Source organism: Dermochelys coriacea, chromosome 26, assembly GCF_009764565.3.
Source record: "Dermochelys coriacea isolate rDerCor1 chromosome 26, rDerCor1.pri.v4, whole genome shotgun sequence".
Classification (NCBI taxonomy): Eukaryota; Metazoa; Chordata; order Testudines; family Dermochelyidae; genus Dermochelys; species Dermochelys coriacea.
In genome coordinates this window covers 6,011,160-6,027,852 of record NC_050093.1, presented here as the reverse complement: position 1 = coordinate 6,027,852, position 16,693 = coordinate 6,011,160, and the positions used below count along the sequence as shown (strand labels likewise).

Sequence of the window (16,693 nt, the reverse complement as noted above, 5' to 3'; positions counted from 1 at the left end):
GGGAAGGCCAAGGGAGTCAGGCCTCACTGAGGAGGGGGCCTTGTTATGACAGAGGATCACTCCCATCCACTGCACCGCTTGGGATACTTTAACAGTGGGACAATTACAGGACGGGGAGAGGGTGTGGAAATAAACCTGGTTAATGCTTCTCTATGTCTCTGAATTACTTTAAAGGGCACTGGGAGTAATTAAGTTCCAGGCACTGAGTTCAGTTGTATCCCATTAACAGGCTGGAAAAAGTGAGCCAGAGCCAGGAACGCCTGCGAGCAGGGGGGAGAATCGCAGGCACCAGAGAAGGTCTAACAAGGAGTTCCTGAGACCATAACTGTGTGTTCCAATAGGGGGCGTTATCGTTCCGAGAAGCCAATCGACGGTCTGGGCCACTTTGGATTGTTACAGGTCCCTGGCACTTTTGGAAAGTTAACCTAGGACTCTACTTTGATAAGCTCCTTTGGGGCAGTGTTTGCACCACACCTAGCACAACGGGGTCCACAGCTGGACTCCTAGGCACAACCAAACTACAAACCACCAGCACCCTGGCATCCGTGGGAAATTCTAATCTGAGCAACTGCATGCTGCGTCCCTGAACTTCCGTAACTGCCATGTGATGGATGGCGTGCTATTCTTCACGGTCTGTCCCACAGCACTGCTGTGTGGCTATTGAGACAGCTGCCACGGTCCATTCAGAGATGGCAGCAGCGTTTCAGAGGTGGGCAAAATACAATTCATGCAAACAGTTTGTAATGTGCTTTGGATGAAAGGGGCTATAGAAATCCCTGTTATTTATTAACCTGCAACCAGATCCTCTAGTGAAAGATAAAAAACAGGCCCTCCTGAGCTGAATTAACTTGGAACAAGTGTGAGAGAGAATGAGAGAGTGTGTGTGGGGCTGGGTTAGCAGGCACAAACACAGGTAATCAAGCACCACTTCCTCACTGGTAGACAGCACTGCCTCTGCTAGAATATAGAGCAAGAGAGTGCTGACTGCTCTGGGAACTAAAGTCACATGTCCCAGCAGCAAATTCTCCACTCTGCATTGTCAATGGCCCAATTACTGCTCTCTCTCTGCCCTGCAGTGCCATGCATAGGGAAGGTAAGGGCAGATTCAACAGGCTGCAAACACTAGTGCCTCCGCACTTTCCACGGAATCTGCAAGAAAATTACACTGGAGGAAAACCATCAAGATTCCAAGCTACCCCTGGAAAGTTAGCTTTCCAAGGTTACCACAAGAGAAATGTCTCTCCTCACCTACCATGAAGAGCCTTTGGAATGACCTAAGGAAAGACAGAAAATCCAGCCCTGCATACACAGGTGTGGAGGGGTGATGTTATTGGAGTGCCTCTGGTTCCAAACAACTGCCCCAAAGCCATCGCTAAGAGGACAGGCTTAACAGCAGTACAGTGCATTTTGACAGCATCTTTCATCCCAAAGCACTTCACTCTCAGGCAAGCCTTCTGGGAGGCAGGTAAGGACTGCCACACAGATCATAGATGGGAAAAGAGAAGTGTGGGATGTGTTTGATGTGACTTTCTGTAACGTAACACAGCTGGGGGATGGCGACAGACCACCCTGCCCCTGCACCCTGCCATCTAGCATTAGGAGGGGCTAGCACCTAGCAAGCAGCCCCATCACGACTGCCAGCCCGAATCCACACTCGACTCAGAAAGCACCTTCAAAGGGCTGCCTGTTGGAAAACCTGAGGTTTAAATGTAAAACAGGCCCTGCCGTCTAGGATCTCTGTCCCCACAACTCCCCTGTGTAACTAAGGGCCGGTCTATATGGGGAATTAGTTCACACTGGGCTGATATGCACTAGCTGGTGCGCGATACATAAGCTGCGCTAACAGCATGAACGTGGGACAGCTGTGCCGTTTCAATTCACATCGTTGTGTAGGTATGGCAGGGCTCGGGGCACACTAAGCATGTGGCATTCCGTGTGGGTATCCCATGCTCCTTTGCTTCGCCAAGTGCATTCTGGGATTTTTCCTCGCTGCACATTGTGGGATGTGTAGCGAAGCTAGTGGAATTCTGGGACTTGGGAGTCAAACTCCCCAAAATCCCATGATTCCGTTCTCTCCATCCCATGGTTCCTCTCTTTCTGGGCAGGCTAGCGCCATTTTCTAATTACTGTCGGCCAAAGACACAGCCCCAGTGTGTCACTCCTACTGCAGGGCTGAGGCCATGGCTTCCCCTGGCAGGCTGGGAAGGAGAAGGGTTATGAACAGGTGCTATCACATTAAGCCCAGAATATGCCCCATTTCTGCAGTGAAGGCTAGAAAAAGCATCTGTGCCCTGCACTCAAGGGAGGTGCTCGGAAAGCTTGTGCTTCAGCAATGCCTTTAGAGCTAAAGCAGGTCCCGGTCCCCTCTCCGTGCCCACTGGCTATCTGTTCACCTTCTGCCGAGCTGGGCTTCCCCTCCTCCGTCTGCTCATTCTCCTCATTCTCCAGGTTCTCTGCCGTGCACGCCTGAGACTCCAGCTGCTGCAGGATGGTCGGGCAGAACTCCTGGAACTTGCTCGGGCCAACACGGGACCCTTCGCTCAGGTTGTGGGCAGCGAAGAGCTCCGAGGAACTGAAGCACTGGCGTGGGGAAAGAGAGACCTTGAGCATCCCGTGGTTGTGCTCTGCTGTCCGGCTTGGCAATATGGGCATCCCCAGAGGGCTCTTCGATTGCATCCTCTCCCTCCTCCCCCTGCTAACTCCTTCCCCTCCTGGCCCAATACACACACACAGCAGCGCCTCACTGGACTCAGGCCTATCCCACTGCATGTGAGGCCCTAGCCCCCTCTACAGGTCTAGCAGGTCCCATGAACCACCCATCTGCAGGGGCTGTTTTCCTCCCCCTCCCTGAGAATTTTCTCCACACAGAGGCAATATCCTGCCTGCCCCCATCACAGCAGTTCTGCTTGGCCTGTAATGGATTCCCCCACCCCACAAGAACCCGCGTTTCCCCGCTTTCACCCAACTTTACCAGCTGGCTCCCTGGGAGCAGAACACTGAAGGAATGGAAACACGATGCACAGCAGCTGGGGCAGCAAGCGGAGCAAGCTGATATAGCAGGAGAAGCAATGGTCTCCCGAGTGGAGCTCAAGCTGATTCCCTGCATGGGTGACACAGGGCCACGTGAGCCCAAGGAGTATCCCTGCAGAGACCATGGCCCATCTGGTTGTCCATTCCGGACAAGCTTAGCCAGTGGCATGGTGACCTCGCACTCTGTGTTGACGAGGGGCAGGGCGGAGGGGGGCTTGGGACACCCCTCCTGGGGCGCTGCAGGGGAGAGAGACAGACATTCACGTGGCACGGTACCCGGGAGAGGTTCCTGCACTGCGGCTCCGATCGGGAGATGTTCTCGTGCCCCACCCCCACGTCGAGGCGATTCAGCAGGGCCTTGAGCTGCTGCAGGGTCAGCACGTCGCTCTCGCCGTACCGGCGCAGGAGATCCTGCAGGAAGGAAGCCGCAGAGACGGCGGGCTGTGGCGAGGCGTCCATGCCAGCCCGCGTCTGGCAGGAGATGCCCAGGAGGCAGAGCAGCATCACCAGGAGGCGGCATCGGGGACTCATACCCGGCATCATGGTGACCAGGCGATCCTGCAAAAGGAGGCAGACACTGTGGTTAACTGTAGTATTCACTGCAGCCCTGAGCACTAAGGGAATCCCCAGCCACCGGTTGCTGGACTGAAAGGGCACAGACAGCCCAGCTGCTAAGGCATGCAGCCAGCACCTTGTTGGGTCAGACCCTCTCCAATGGGTTTGCCTGGCTGCACAGGTGCTGGAACTGGGGGTGCTGCTGCACCCTCTGACTTGAAGTGGTTTCCATTCTATACAGAAAGAAAAGGAGGACTTGCGGCACCTTAGAGACTAACAAATTTATTTGAGCATAAGCTTTCGTGAGCTACAGCTCACTTCGTCGGATGCATTCCGACGAAGTGAGCTGTAGCTCACGAAAGCTTATGCTCAAATAAATTTGTTAGTCTCCAATGTGCCTCAAGTCCTCCTTTTCTTTTTGCGAATACAGACTAACACGGCTGCTACTCTGAATTCTATACAGAGTTTACAGTTCAGTTCAATCACTCGCAGCACCTCCATTATACAAATAGTTCCAGTACCCCTGCCTGCCTGCGTTAGGCTCCGTCCTTCCAGCTGTCCTATCCCTTACTCGACTTCCCCACACAAGATAATGTGCACCCAGCGGTGAGGATGACACAGGCCTTCCTACGGCCTGTGAAGGCATGGCGGTGTGTCCTGCAGGGGGCAGCAGATTCCCTTTGCAGCTGAACATCACTGAACCCCATGCTACCTGCAGGCATCTGGCTGTAAGTGTGGTAGCCGCACTGCCATGCTCTCCCTCACCTGTACAGGGACAACAATTCAGTCTGGAACAGAATTCCAACACTTGCCATGGATAGTGGCACCAATCCCTCTGGCAGAGGAAAGGTACCTGGAGTCTCCCCCCTGCACCCCCAGTCTGTACCCAGATCAGGACTCCAGGGTCCACGGCAGCCCTACTAAACACCAGCGATTGCACCACGTAGGAATTTCACAGGGCGAAACAGGCAGACACTGCCAGGAAAGCAGCTCTGCCACGTGGCCCATTCCCGAAGCGTCGCAGCTGCAAGGCCTGCCAGGAAAGGGTCTGCTTGTTGATTTGCTGCATGTGAGGAGCTGGAGCGGAAATGGAGAGAGAGGCTGTAGGGCTGCTGTCAAGTGACTCCAGGAAGGTCAAGTCAGGTCAACATTTTTTAAGGGAGAAAACCAACATCCAGGCAGATGGGCAGAAACATTAATGGGGAGGTCCGGCATGCCGTGAGGTCAGATGAGGGGGTGGTGGCATAGGCAAGCCCTGGGGGACACAGTGCTTCTCACTGCAGCTGGGAGCTCTAGGAGCTGGGAATGGGGGCGATGCATATTCCAGGCTGCAGATCAGTCTTGGGAGATAACTTCCAAACTCTCAGGCCTGGCAATGGTGCCACGGACCACCGCTTCAGTCTCCGTTGGCCACCGTGCTGGGTTTGTGCCTAGCAGCTTCTCAGCTGCTCATGCAGCTATACAGTGCTCCCTGGCTGGCACCCCCGTCCGCAGGATGGTGCTATCGAGCAGATACATAAATATTCCCCCCGATGACATGAGGTGGTCAGGATTACCACCAATGTTTGGCCTGTGGGAAAACTGAGGCACAGAGAGGCGTGATTTGCCCCAAGCCACAAAGGGATTCTCTGTCAGACTTGGGAATTCTTCTTGGGAGGCCCTGGCACCAGATAGTGCTGTCTCACTGAAGGGATTCAGCGGTGGAAGGGGACTGTCCATTTCTCCAGCCCAGCAGCACTAACTGAGCCCTGCGTGGCAGACAGGGCCACGTTGCCTCACTCACCCCACCCCCACGTGGCACCGCAAGAGCAGACCTCGAGAGGCATGGTGTCATGAATGACGGGAGAAGCCTCGGAGCATCTGCTGCCAGAACCACACAGGTATTTGCCTGCTTGGGAGAACCCCAGCCATGCTCACAGCAGCGTTCCCCAGACGCAGGGCACTCACCTTCGTCCGGTCCAGAGACACGATAGAGTAACCCGGAACAGCCGCTGGCAAGCCGAATGCTCAAGGGCAGCAGAGCTCACAGTCCCTGGATGGGGGAGAGGCAGTGTGAAGGGAGGATGGAGTTCGCAGCGGGAGGACCATAGAGTTCATGCTGCTCTCCTGCTGCCACAACGCTCTGCCCAGGGGATGGGACAGCAAGCTACTGAGGAGCGAAGTGTTGTGTCTACGTGTGGGGTTAAGGCTGCCTGCTGAAAGGTGTTTGCCCCAGACCCAGCACACCCTCTGTGCTTCTGCAACACATGGGACGAGCTAGCTGCAGGCTGCTTCCCCTACCTCTTATCTTCTCACGCCAGAGGGCCAAGGCTGTTAGGCTCTTCACAAACCAGGCCAGCAGAGCCACCGCAGTAATGCAGCGGAGCGTTCCAGGGGATGCTCACGTCTACAGGTCCTGGGGGAGACAGCCCACGAAACACGCCTCCTCCAAGACTGCACAGCTCTCTGGAGCACAGCCCACACACCAGCGGCCACCACTGCCCTGGCGCTCACATTGCCCCAGTCCCTGCAGTGCCTGGAGGCTGAACACAGCAGCCTTGACCTAGCGTTACAAACATGGCGTCAAACCAGAGCAGCCAGGTCAGAGGTTTGGGAAACTTCATGTGAAGGGGCCAGGCCACGGAGTTGGCAGCTGGCTGCGGCAGCTTTCGCTTCCTTCGGACACCGAGAGCCAGGAGGCCCCCTCCCTGAAGACCCACAGAGGGTGCAGGGGGAGAATTTGGGCCTGCCTAGTGCACCCAGGTCCCAGCTGGGGCTCTGCGTAGACGGATGGGCACCACAGCCAGGAGCCAGGGCATTAGCTGAGTGCAGAGTTCTGGGCCTGAAAGCTGTACCATGCCTGGTTTTATTCACCCCTCTCTTTCCTCTCTATCTTCTAAGTTTCAACCACTGTTCAAAGCCTGCCGAGACGACGGCTTTAGACCTGTGCCCCTATGAACACATCCCTCCCCATATGGTCAGTTACCCTGACAGCCTATACAGGGCCTTGAGTGAACCCAGTGCAGGCTTTGCACACTCAAGACAAGGCCCCTACTCCATGGGCTTCCAGCCTAACTGACACAAATCCCACACCCACATTCAGACAGGAGGCACAGAGAGGACAGCACAGCGATCAGCATGTATAGCTTTGTGGAAACCTGGATGCTGGGCTGTAGCAAGTCCTTCTGAGCTGTCTGGGAGCCCAGGAGACGTCTGCAGCAGCTCGAGGGCCTGAGGAATAAGATGCGTTCATTGTGTTATATTTTAACCATGCTGCTAATTATAAGTTGAACCATATCCCAGCGGCCTCTTCCCCAGGCGGAGGCATCTATGTATTTAAATTTACCGGGTCCTTGACCGCTAATCTTTTATATAAATCAGTAAAACAGTATTGAGCTCGAACGCTGGGCAGCACCAGCTCTGCCATGCAATATGCCAGGAGGCACAAAGAGGGCAGCCTTACATAAGGCCATAGGAATTGCCAGGCTGGATCAGACCTGTGCTCCCATCTAGCCTGGCATCCTGTCTCTGGAAGTGGCCAGTAACAGCTGATTCAGAGGATGATGCAAGAACCTTGTAGAAGGCAGTTATGGAATTACCTGTCATCAGAGGCGGTTTCCTCCTGACCCCCCCCCCCCGATACCCTGAGACCAGCTGAAGCCCTGAAGCATGAGGGTCGAAATCCCTTCCAGGCTCTTATTAAAAAATACTATTATAAATATTACTGACCAATACCAGTGTCCTATAACTGCCAGGACAATCACCAGACCACGCGCAGGAGCTGATCTAGAGCTTCTCCTACCTATTCTAATAAACAGGCTTTCAGAGTGCCTTACAGTAGGTAATGTTTCATGTGTCCAGTGAAGTCACTCCGGTGTTCTGGGTGAAACAGTGGCCCAGTTAAATGACAGTGGCAGCATAGTCTTAAGTGGGGCCAGAATTTCACCCGCCGTGCTCTGCATAGCAAATCTCTCCAGGATAAAGCCACCTGGCACCCATGCAAAGGCTTCAGGGGGCAACTCCAAGCTATTTCTGTCCCAGTTGGTTCATGGTCAGCTGGGGTCACGAAAACATTCCCCAGCACAGCAACAGGAGGTGCATTTCGGCACCCCGCACAGAACAGATCATTAAGCCTCCATATAAATCCACAAGGCTAAGAAATGGAAGACCCTTGCCCGGACACAGCATGCACGGGGCTTCTTGCTGCAGTCCAGGGACGAGGCTATGGCTTGCAATTCCGATGAGCGCTGCTGAGTTGGACTGTTTCCATGGGAGGGGAAAGTTGTGTCTCTGGGATACAGGAACATTGACACATTGTACTGCTGAGACCTTATCAGGGGAAAACCTTGGATGCCAGGGAATGTTGGACTAGCTCTCCAGAAAGGTCAGCTGCACACTTCAGTATGGTTTAGGTTCTTAGCTTAGACCTTGCCAGATTTCTCTCCAGAGCTCAGGCCATATGCTGTGGAAGCAGACTTTGGTACAGGAGTAGCAGCACATCCCACAGCTGGTGCCCAGTATCTTAGCAAGTGGGGTATCTTAGCCACTAAGCCTAAGGAAAAGCTGCTCCGAGTCCCTGCTGTGGACATAGTTATTTTCAGGACTCTGGGCTTCCATAAACTACTTCAACTGCCCAAGAGAAGGGTGGTGAAGTGGACAAGATGCTAGCCTAGGACTCCAAAGATCTAGGTTCAATTCCCAGCTCTGGCACAGATGTCCTGTGTGACCCTGGGCAAGTCACTTAGCCTCTCTGTGCATCAGATCCTCATCTGATAACAGCACAACCCCTGCTACACATGGGTGTTGTGAGAATAAGTGCACTGAAGACAGACACACACTCTGATATTTTGACACAGACAGATGACTGCAAGGCTTAGGGGTGGGTAATTCACTATGGGGTCTTGGAGGTGGTTTGTATTCAGCCCAGGCTGGCAGGAACTCAAAGTTGCTCCCTCCTGGCAGCTGTTTAGTGCTCTTTGTGAAATGAGTCTGTGGGGAAAGATCAGAGAGTGAGAAGGCCAAGCATGGAATGGGCCAGGGGACTGATCTCCCTTCCCCTCCCCTCGTGGTGCCTACTCCGGCTGTGGGTGGGATGCAGGTGCAACATGCCTTCTGCTTGAACGGCGTCATACGAGCATTGCATTCACTTTAAGACGCTGACTTTTGTTGCTCTGCTAACACATCACACACACACTCACTCCCTCATCTATGACCTAAAGCAGAATTCGGTCTGTGCTCCTGTTCACTAGGCCCACAGCCATATTCAAAACAAACCTTTGCTGATGTGTTACAGACTTTGGTCTCCTCTAGAAGTTGATCTAAGGCATTTTTGGACTCTACCCAACCAAATGTTCCGAAAATAAAAGTCTGACTCATTGGCCAGAGCCATATTTGGACTGGCAAGACCTCTCCTGACGGGTCTGCCCTACAAGGAGCAGTCCTCCCAGCCCCTCACACTGACTGGGACTGGGCGGGAGAAGCAGAGGTTCTGTTGTCGCCAATTCAAGGCTAATCAGAGCAAACCAAACTCAGGCGCCCAACACTGTTATTAGGCCACATCCAATGCTTTCTTATTAAAAAGGGATAGACATTCTCTCAGTCTCAAGAGCTTACAGCAACTTTGAAATCTTTGTTTTTTAAAAAGCACCAGGAATTCCTTGAGAGGGAACTGGCCGGGGAGGTTTTAGCAAGGGCTTGGGGGGCGGGGGGAGATGCTTTACCGATTTAACCCCTCCCCTCCCAAATCTGGAGAAAGGCAATGCATATGGAAGCGGTGCAGCACACATTTCGGGACGTGCCAGAGACACAAACGCTTCCGCCAGTCTCCCTGAAGACTCTGCAGTACCCACCCCTTGCTCCCACCCTGTCTCAGAGCTCCTTGCCGCTTTAAAGAACTGGGGACAAGGCCTGGTAAAGATCTGCAGCACATAGACAAGCAACTGAGGTTAAAGGTACAGCCCAGCCTGACCACATACTCGCCCTTAGGAGGATGGAGTGTGACACAGCTGCAACCCCTCTGTCTTTTTAAATGGGGTTGGCAACTAGGTGAGAAGGGAAGAATAGCCTCAGGTTTCTTGTCTCCCTCCTTCCCAGCACTCAGTTTACCAGCTACTTCCGTCCCCCAAATCTATAGTAAGCCAATCACCATAGAACACAAATTGTCAGAGCCAACCACATCAATGATCCAAATGCACAGTGCCATAATTACAAGAGTCTAAAACCCTGCAATAACCTGCCCATAGGCATTTTCTTCTTGACCACCGACAGTTAGTGGCTAGCTCATACCCTGAGGCGTGAAGGCTTACACCCCTTACACATTTCTATCCTAGCTACTTCTATCCCGCACCTGAAGAAGCAGGGTTTTTACCCACGAAAGCTTATGCCCAAATAAATCCGTTAGTCTTTAAGGTGTCACCGGACTCCTTGTTGTTTTTATCCTAGCTACTGTCACTGCAGACGATATCCTCATTCACAGAGATGTCTAATCCTTAAACGCTTCCTCTCTGAGCAGCCCACAATGACACCCAGGTTTGTTTCCCTGAAGGGTGTTCTCACCAACGGTCACCACTCAAAGTAGGAGTAATTCATGTTGTTGCTTCCAGCATATCTGCAGTGAATTTCATTTGATCCCATGTGGTTAGGTCCCTCTGAAGTGCCCCATAATCCTTTACTTCTAGCTAACCCACAAATGTTTGTCTCCACTGTCCAACCCCCTCTCCCAGATTAAATATATTTAAACAGCTCCAGGTCAAAATATACACCCTATTAACCTCCCGCCTTGCTCAAAACTGACCACCTAAGTCATCTGCTCAGTAAATACAGTAAGTGCATTATACTAACTGCAGAAGAAATTTTAAACTAACATCACACACACAAAAACCTTCCCAGAAGTCTGAGCTGCTGGAATTCATGGAAACTATGCCTATGTCACTAAGATCACACCACTCCCAAGTTTCTCTCTGCCAGCTCTGTATCCTGAGGTGCAGGCGTGAAACAAGAATGACTATTCAATGCGGTAAAAGTTCCAGCACTGCTCTCGCATATGCCACAGCTTTACAGTTTAAAAAGAAGCCTGCTAAGCAATGCATGTGGAGTGGGTCTTGTCTTCAGTGCTGATGGTGGTGTGGTTTTTACCTTAGGGTGACTAATACGTGTGAGCTGCCCCAAGGTAAAAACACAACACACACCAAGCACATAAACAGCCGGGAAACCCCACCCCACCCGCAGCTGACCTCTGGAAAAATTTACCTCAGAGTAAAACTGAAGTGCCTAGTCTTCTTTGTGAAAGAACGTACCCCATAACCACTGCAAGAGTTGAGCACAACAATACAAGAGCAGCCAGAGACCTGTCACAGTACATTACGAGGGTTTACATGGGCCTCGATGGCAAAGGAGAATTGGTGACAGGATTCAGTCTCACTCTGAAGTTGGCAGTTCAAAACCAGACCACGCTGTTAGAGTTCAAAACTCGTTCCCCTGACACCTGTTCAGTGGCTGACCTGGAAAGATCTGGTGGACTGGTGTCAGTTTCACAAGTCACTGCCACGTGCCTGCTGGCAATCTTGGAAGAGACCAAGGACGGAATGGGCCATGGGGAGCAAGCTCCTCACTTCCCTAAAGGAAGTTCCTCCTGAGTGGGGCTGAAACGCATTGGCAGGGGACGGTGAGCCACATGTTGTGCCTTCACTGGGGATAGTTCACTTTCCAGGGATGGCAAGCCAGCATATTTCACTAGCGCTACGGGAATTACAAAGGGTTAGATCTCCAGGAGCTCAGTCTGAACTTCATTGGCACTGCAGAGCAGGGTGTTTTTGCTACATTTCTTGTAAAGGTTCAGAAGCTTCTCCAGCTAGCAAAGGCATTCTCAGCTGATAGTGTACTGGGATCACAGATCGGATCTAATCGCAAAGAGATTCCCCATCACATCCTCATGGTGCCTCTTGTCCTTTGTCAGTATTTCCTAGATCATGACTACACAACGTGTAGTTCTCAGAATGTTGCAACCCCCCCAGTCAGAAGAACCCCATGTTGCTTTGCAGCCATTTTTGCTGCACTGGGAGACTGCAGAAGTTTCTTCTAAGGGACCCTTTCAGATTGGCAACAGCATCCCTGGTGCATGCAGGACACGTGGTACAGAGAATGCAGGAAGAGCTCTACAGTGCAGATCCTGTGTGTCGCTAGACATCTACTCCCATGCTGCTGCTGAGTGAAAGGTGCTAAAGAAACGCATGGAGGATGTCTTTCAAGATTTATTTCCCTATGCTTGGAGGAATCAACCCTACCTGTCCCCTACTTAATTTGTTTGGAGCCCCCAGTGTCGTTTAGAGAAGAGGCAGGACCGGAGAGGGGGCCTCTCGGAAGGAAAGGCAATGAAAGCCTGAGAACAGGGGAGACTAACAGTACTGGGCAATAGCCTGGAAGAAAAGAAGCTGCGGGTCTGGAGCACTCCTCTCTGAACAGAGGACAAATTTCCAGGGCTTGCTGGAAACAGGAGCAGTCCAGCTGCCCGTGTGCAACGGTTACAAGAGACACCTCACACAACTTGCGGAAAAACCACCACCTCCCCCCCTTTCTCACACATTCAGAAATCCCCCGCTAGATTGCCTGGCATCCTGCCTGTTCCAGCTCATGAATTCTCCACCCCCACCACAGACTGACCTTCTGAGGTACCCTTTGTTTGATTCAACACCACTTAGCCTTTCTGTCAGCTCACCACACCCTCTGACCAGGAACTTTCTTGATAAAGCTGTGAAGTCCACTGGGTTTTCATTCGAGAAGAGATTTGCCGCATTATTTTTAAACTGAGGGGGTGGGAGGCCCGAGTCCCAATCAGGGCAGATCTAGCTCCCAAGCACCCACTGATGGCTCAGCCCCAACACCTGGGAAATGACACAGTCAAAAGCAGTGCAGGGCCGATGTTTGACCTACTTGGAATTGAAGAGAGCAATATTTCGTCCTTGTCTCTCTCCTCACCTTTGGCTCCACTGCTATCAAACCCCAGGATGTTTGACATCAGGAGGAAACACAGTGAGTAGAGAACTGAGAACCAGGATCCTGTCAATTAGTCGTTACTCCCATCTTACAGAGCAGGAAAACGACCTGCCCAAGGGAAACAGTCAGTCAGGAGCAGAGCTAGGGACAGACCCTAGTCCTTAAAGTGTATCTAATTCTTTGAATGTGCAACGGAAATGCAAAGTATTTTGTGATGCTTGAGCACAAGCCTGGAAGTAACATGTTAATTTCAGCTAGAGGGAGAACCAATGTTTCCCAGGGCAAGAAGACACCCTGGTGTGAGAAAGTTATTGTCAAGCATGTGTGGTGTTTGTTCAAACACACGCAAACTAGAAGGAGTTAAGAGCATATGGCGGTGTAAGCATCATGTTACCTTCCCCTTCCTGCTCACCAGTAAGGTGCTACCCATCAGCTTACAATCCTCTGACAAAGGCCCTGGGATGTCTCAGCATCACCCCTCTTCATAACCCACGCCATGTTCCAGAAACAGCACAAGACACTTGCTGTGTCAACACGAATGGCATTTGAAACCTCCAGCAGAAGGGACAGGAGAAGTCACTGCAGCTTTTACTGAAACAAGGTCAAAAGGACACATTTTCCATACGCCTAACCACTCCCTTCATGCTTTAAGATAAGACTTCTCCAGACTATTCAAGCCCTTCAACGCTGATGTTTCCAACCCCACTTCTCCTCTCAGAGCGTGGCTGGAAAGGGAAGCATAATGCTAACACTGGTACTACAGCAACAATGCATTCCCCTCTCCTCTCTCGCTACAGGCATGTTTCTCAACCCTCTAAAGCACATTCTCTCCCCGCACTTTTGCTCACTGCAACCATAAAGGCGTGTGCAATACGCCACAATCTTACACCACAGACACAACAGGCCAACAGCGCAAGGAGAAACAACTCCACTGACTTCACCAGAATTGTGTCTGCTCACACCAGTACTGCATTTGGCCTTGTAACGGTATCCCTGGTACCACTTACTGGAAATAGGCATGCCCATCTAAACAGTTCTTGGCTGTCTAAATCTGGCCTACATGCCTTCTCTTTCAAAACAGAGAGTCATATGTGGCACGGGATGGTGCGTCTCAGTCCAGTTCCCCATAGGCAGGTGTCCAGACAGCAAAACTCATTGCCACCAGGGGCAATAATTAACCCTCTTGTTGGCAGTCTCCCTGCAGGAGGCAAGGACTGAATGGCATACCAGCTGCCCTTTGCCTTGTGTATTGCTTTTCATCTACAGATATGAAAGCAATTCACAAACAAGGGAGGAGAGCAGGTTAAAGATCATGTTTAAAGAAAAAAACAAAACAAGTCCACACTACTAGTAACACCCTAGTAATTTGAACAGATGGACCTTTGAAAGCGAAACTGACCTCACAGCATTTATGCTATTAGTTGGTCTTCTGCACTTCCCCCAGCTCAGGGAGAGATGAGCGATTAGCCAGTTTCACTTCTATTTCTAACCCTTTTTCCCATTCTCCAGCCTCAGCCCAATGCCACAAGGGCCAAGTGGCAAGGCAGGGAAACTTGTGACACAGAAACATTTAAACACAAAGGAAGGGTCTGCATGATTAAAAAATTTCTACCAATAGGCTGTGCAGATTCCACCCACTGGCTCTCAATCCACCTGCGAAGTAACCCTATCTCCTTTTGTGAGACGCAGAGAGTCAGTGACTCGCACAAGCCCAAAGAGGGAATCAATAGCAAGACCACTATAGAACCCAAGAGTTCTGACCCTCCGCCTCCCTCCCAGAGCTGTGAGTAGCACATGTGCTCTATGTGAGGACTGCAGTCGCAGCCAACAATTACAGCATTACCTGGAGCTAGGGTACCTTCTGGGATAAGAAGAGAAGAGCAGCCCCTCCAGTGCAATATCTGGCTTCTAGCAGCATCCACTCCTCCAGGGGGGGAATTTATTCCTGGCACCCATTAGGCGTAAGTGCACACTGTGACGAGCCCACCAGTTTCCCCTGCCCTGCCCTGCCTTGCCCTTAAGGCAAATGAATGTCCACACATTACCTCTGCTCCCTACATGCCCCCGCCCAGGATTTAATATCGGATGTCCCCCAAGCCCGCTGCCTTTGTTACCCCCTCTCAAAGATGCCACTAGCTCTTCCACTCCCAAGGCCCAGCAGACCCCCTTTCCCACCCACAACAAAGACTTCCTTTCCCCCTCCCCTGGCTTCTCTTCACTCCCTCTACCTACCCAGTGCCCTTCAGTGCTCAACTCCCTGCTGTCATACCCCCAGATACCACTGATCCATAGCCATGGCCCTCTCCGCTTGCCCCACAGCTCCCACAGGCAGATCACCCACTCACAGCCACCCTGATACCACCCAGTTCCTAGTGCCCTCAGCACCTGCCCTGGTGTCACTCGGGTGCCTTGGGACCCAGAGCCAATGCCCATCACAGCAACCGGACACGAGCATCCCAACTCTGCTGTACCATCACACCCAGTTCACACATCCCCCTCTGCCGACCCCCAGTTCTCCTGGAGCCTAAACCCCACACACTCACCACAGATCCTACAGCCCCCACCTCCACTGCTGGCCAGGACCTGCAGATCCTCAGATGCCCCCTGCCCCCTCTACCCAGCACCCCCTAGCGCCCCGACTCCCCCCGCCCAGCCCCCCAAGCACCCTGACCCCCCCACCCAGCCTCCACTAGTGCCCTGACTCCCCCCACCCAGCCCAGCCCCCCAGTACCCTGACCCCCCCACCCCGCCCCCGCAGCACCGACTCCCTCCACCCAGCCCAGCCCCCCCAGCACCGACTCCCCCCACCCATCCCTCCCCTAGCGTCCTGACCCCCCCACCCAGCCCAGCCTCCCCTAGCGCCCTGACCCAGCACCGCCTCTGCCCAGCACCCCCTAGTGCCCTGACCCCCCAGCCCAGCCTAGCGCCCTGACCCAGCACCCCCTAGCGCCCTGACCCCCCCCCACCCAGCCCAGCCTCCCCAGTGCCCCGACCCAGCACCCCCTCTGCCCAGCCCCCCCGGCGCCCTGACTCCCCCACCCAGCCCCCCCTCGTGCCCTGACTCCCCAGCCCAGCCCCTAGCATCGACTCCCCCCACCCAGCCCAGCCCCCCCCAGCGCCCTGACTCCCTCACCCATCCCTCCCTTAGCATCCTGACCCCCCAGCCAGCCCAGCCTCCCCTAGCGCCCCGACCCCCCAGCCAGCCCAGCCCCCCAGTGCCGACTCCCCCCACCCAGCCCAGCCCCCCCAGCGCCGACTCCCCCCACCCAGCCCAGCCCCCCCAGCGCCGACTCCCCCCACCCAGCCCAGCCCCCCTAGCGCCCCAACCCCCCCCACCCATCCCTCCCCTAGCGCCCCAACCCCCCACCCAGCCCAGCGCCCCAACTCCCCCCACCCATCCCTCCCTTAGCGCCCCGACTCCCCCCACCCATCCCTCCCTTAGCGCCCCGACCCCCCAACCCAGCCCCCCCAGCGCCCCGACCCCCCACCCATCCCTCCCCTAGCGCCCCGACCCCCCACCCAGCCCAGCGCCCCAACTCCCCCCACCCATCCCTCCCTTAGCGCCCTGACCCCCCAGCCCAGCCCCCCCAGCGCCCCGACTCCCCCCTAGAGCCCCGCCCCGCCCGAGCTGCAGCCCCCGGGGCAGAGGCCAGGGCCCCGATCCCGGCCCTCACCTGCCGGCGCGGCCCCGCGGCGCTGTCCGCTCGGCCCGTCCCCAGCTCCGCACGCGCCCGCGTAGGCTGCACGCCGCCGGCGGCGCACGCTACGTACCAGGGGCGAGCGGGGCGCCTCCGCCTCCTGCGCACGGCCATTCGCCACGGGCCCGCGTCGATTAGCATAGCCACGCCCCTGCTGGCTCCGCGCCCCGCCCACTCGGAAGCCCGCGGCACCACGTGGCGCGGCTCCTCTCCTGGGCCCCAGTGGCAGTGGCGGGTGGAAGGGAAGGTGCGGGGTGAGGGGTGGTCGGTAGGGGGAGCCCCTCGTTTTGTTCTGAGTTTATACAGCGCCCAGCACAGTGAGCTCCTGGTTCTGCACTGCCACTAATAAATAAGGGGTAGGTCTAGGAGAGAAGCTGGGCCTTCAAACTGTGATCTACGCTTGCACAGCTGCCTATGCTCCTGCGTGTGTACGCACTCAT

At 54.2% G+C, this 16,693-nt stretch overlaps 1 protein-coding gene across 3 annotated transcripts in view; it reads right to left on the bottom strand.

Moving 5' to 3' along the window:
* Positions 1-16,342, bottom strand: part of SLC39A14 (solute carrier family 39 member 14) — a 28,385-nt gene extending 12,043 nt beyond the window's left edge. Inside the window, exons 1-5 of one of the 3 annotated variants that reach the window (XM_043502984.1) lie at positions 16,230-16,325; positions 12,223-12,322; positions 5,533-5,617; positions 3,307-3,588; positions 2,394-2,580 (exon numbers count right to left, since the gene is read on the bottom strand). In XM_043502984.1, coding sequence (XP_043358919.1) covers positions 2,394-2,580; positions 3,307-3,573 — 454 coding nt within the window. In that variant the 5' untranslated portion in view covers positions 3,574-3,588; positions 5,533-5,617; positions 12,223-12,322; positions 16,230-16,325. Of the gene's footprint in view, positions 1-2,393; positions 2,581-3,306; positions 3,589-5,532; positions 5,618-12,222; positions 12,476-16,229 lie in introns of those variants that run through there. The other 2 variants (XM_038385007.2, XM_043502983.1) reach the window with 2 other exon arrangements.
* Between the last annotated feature and the right edge of the window lie 351 nt (positions 16,343-16,693).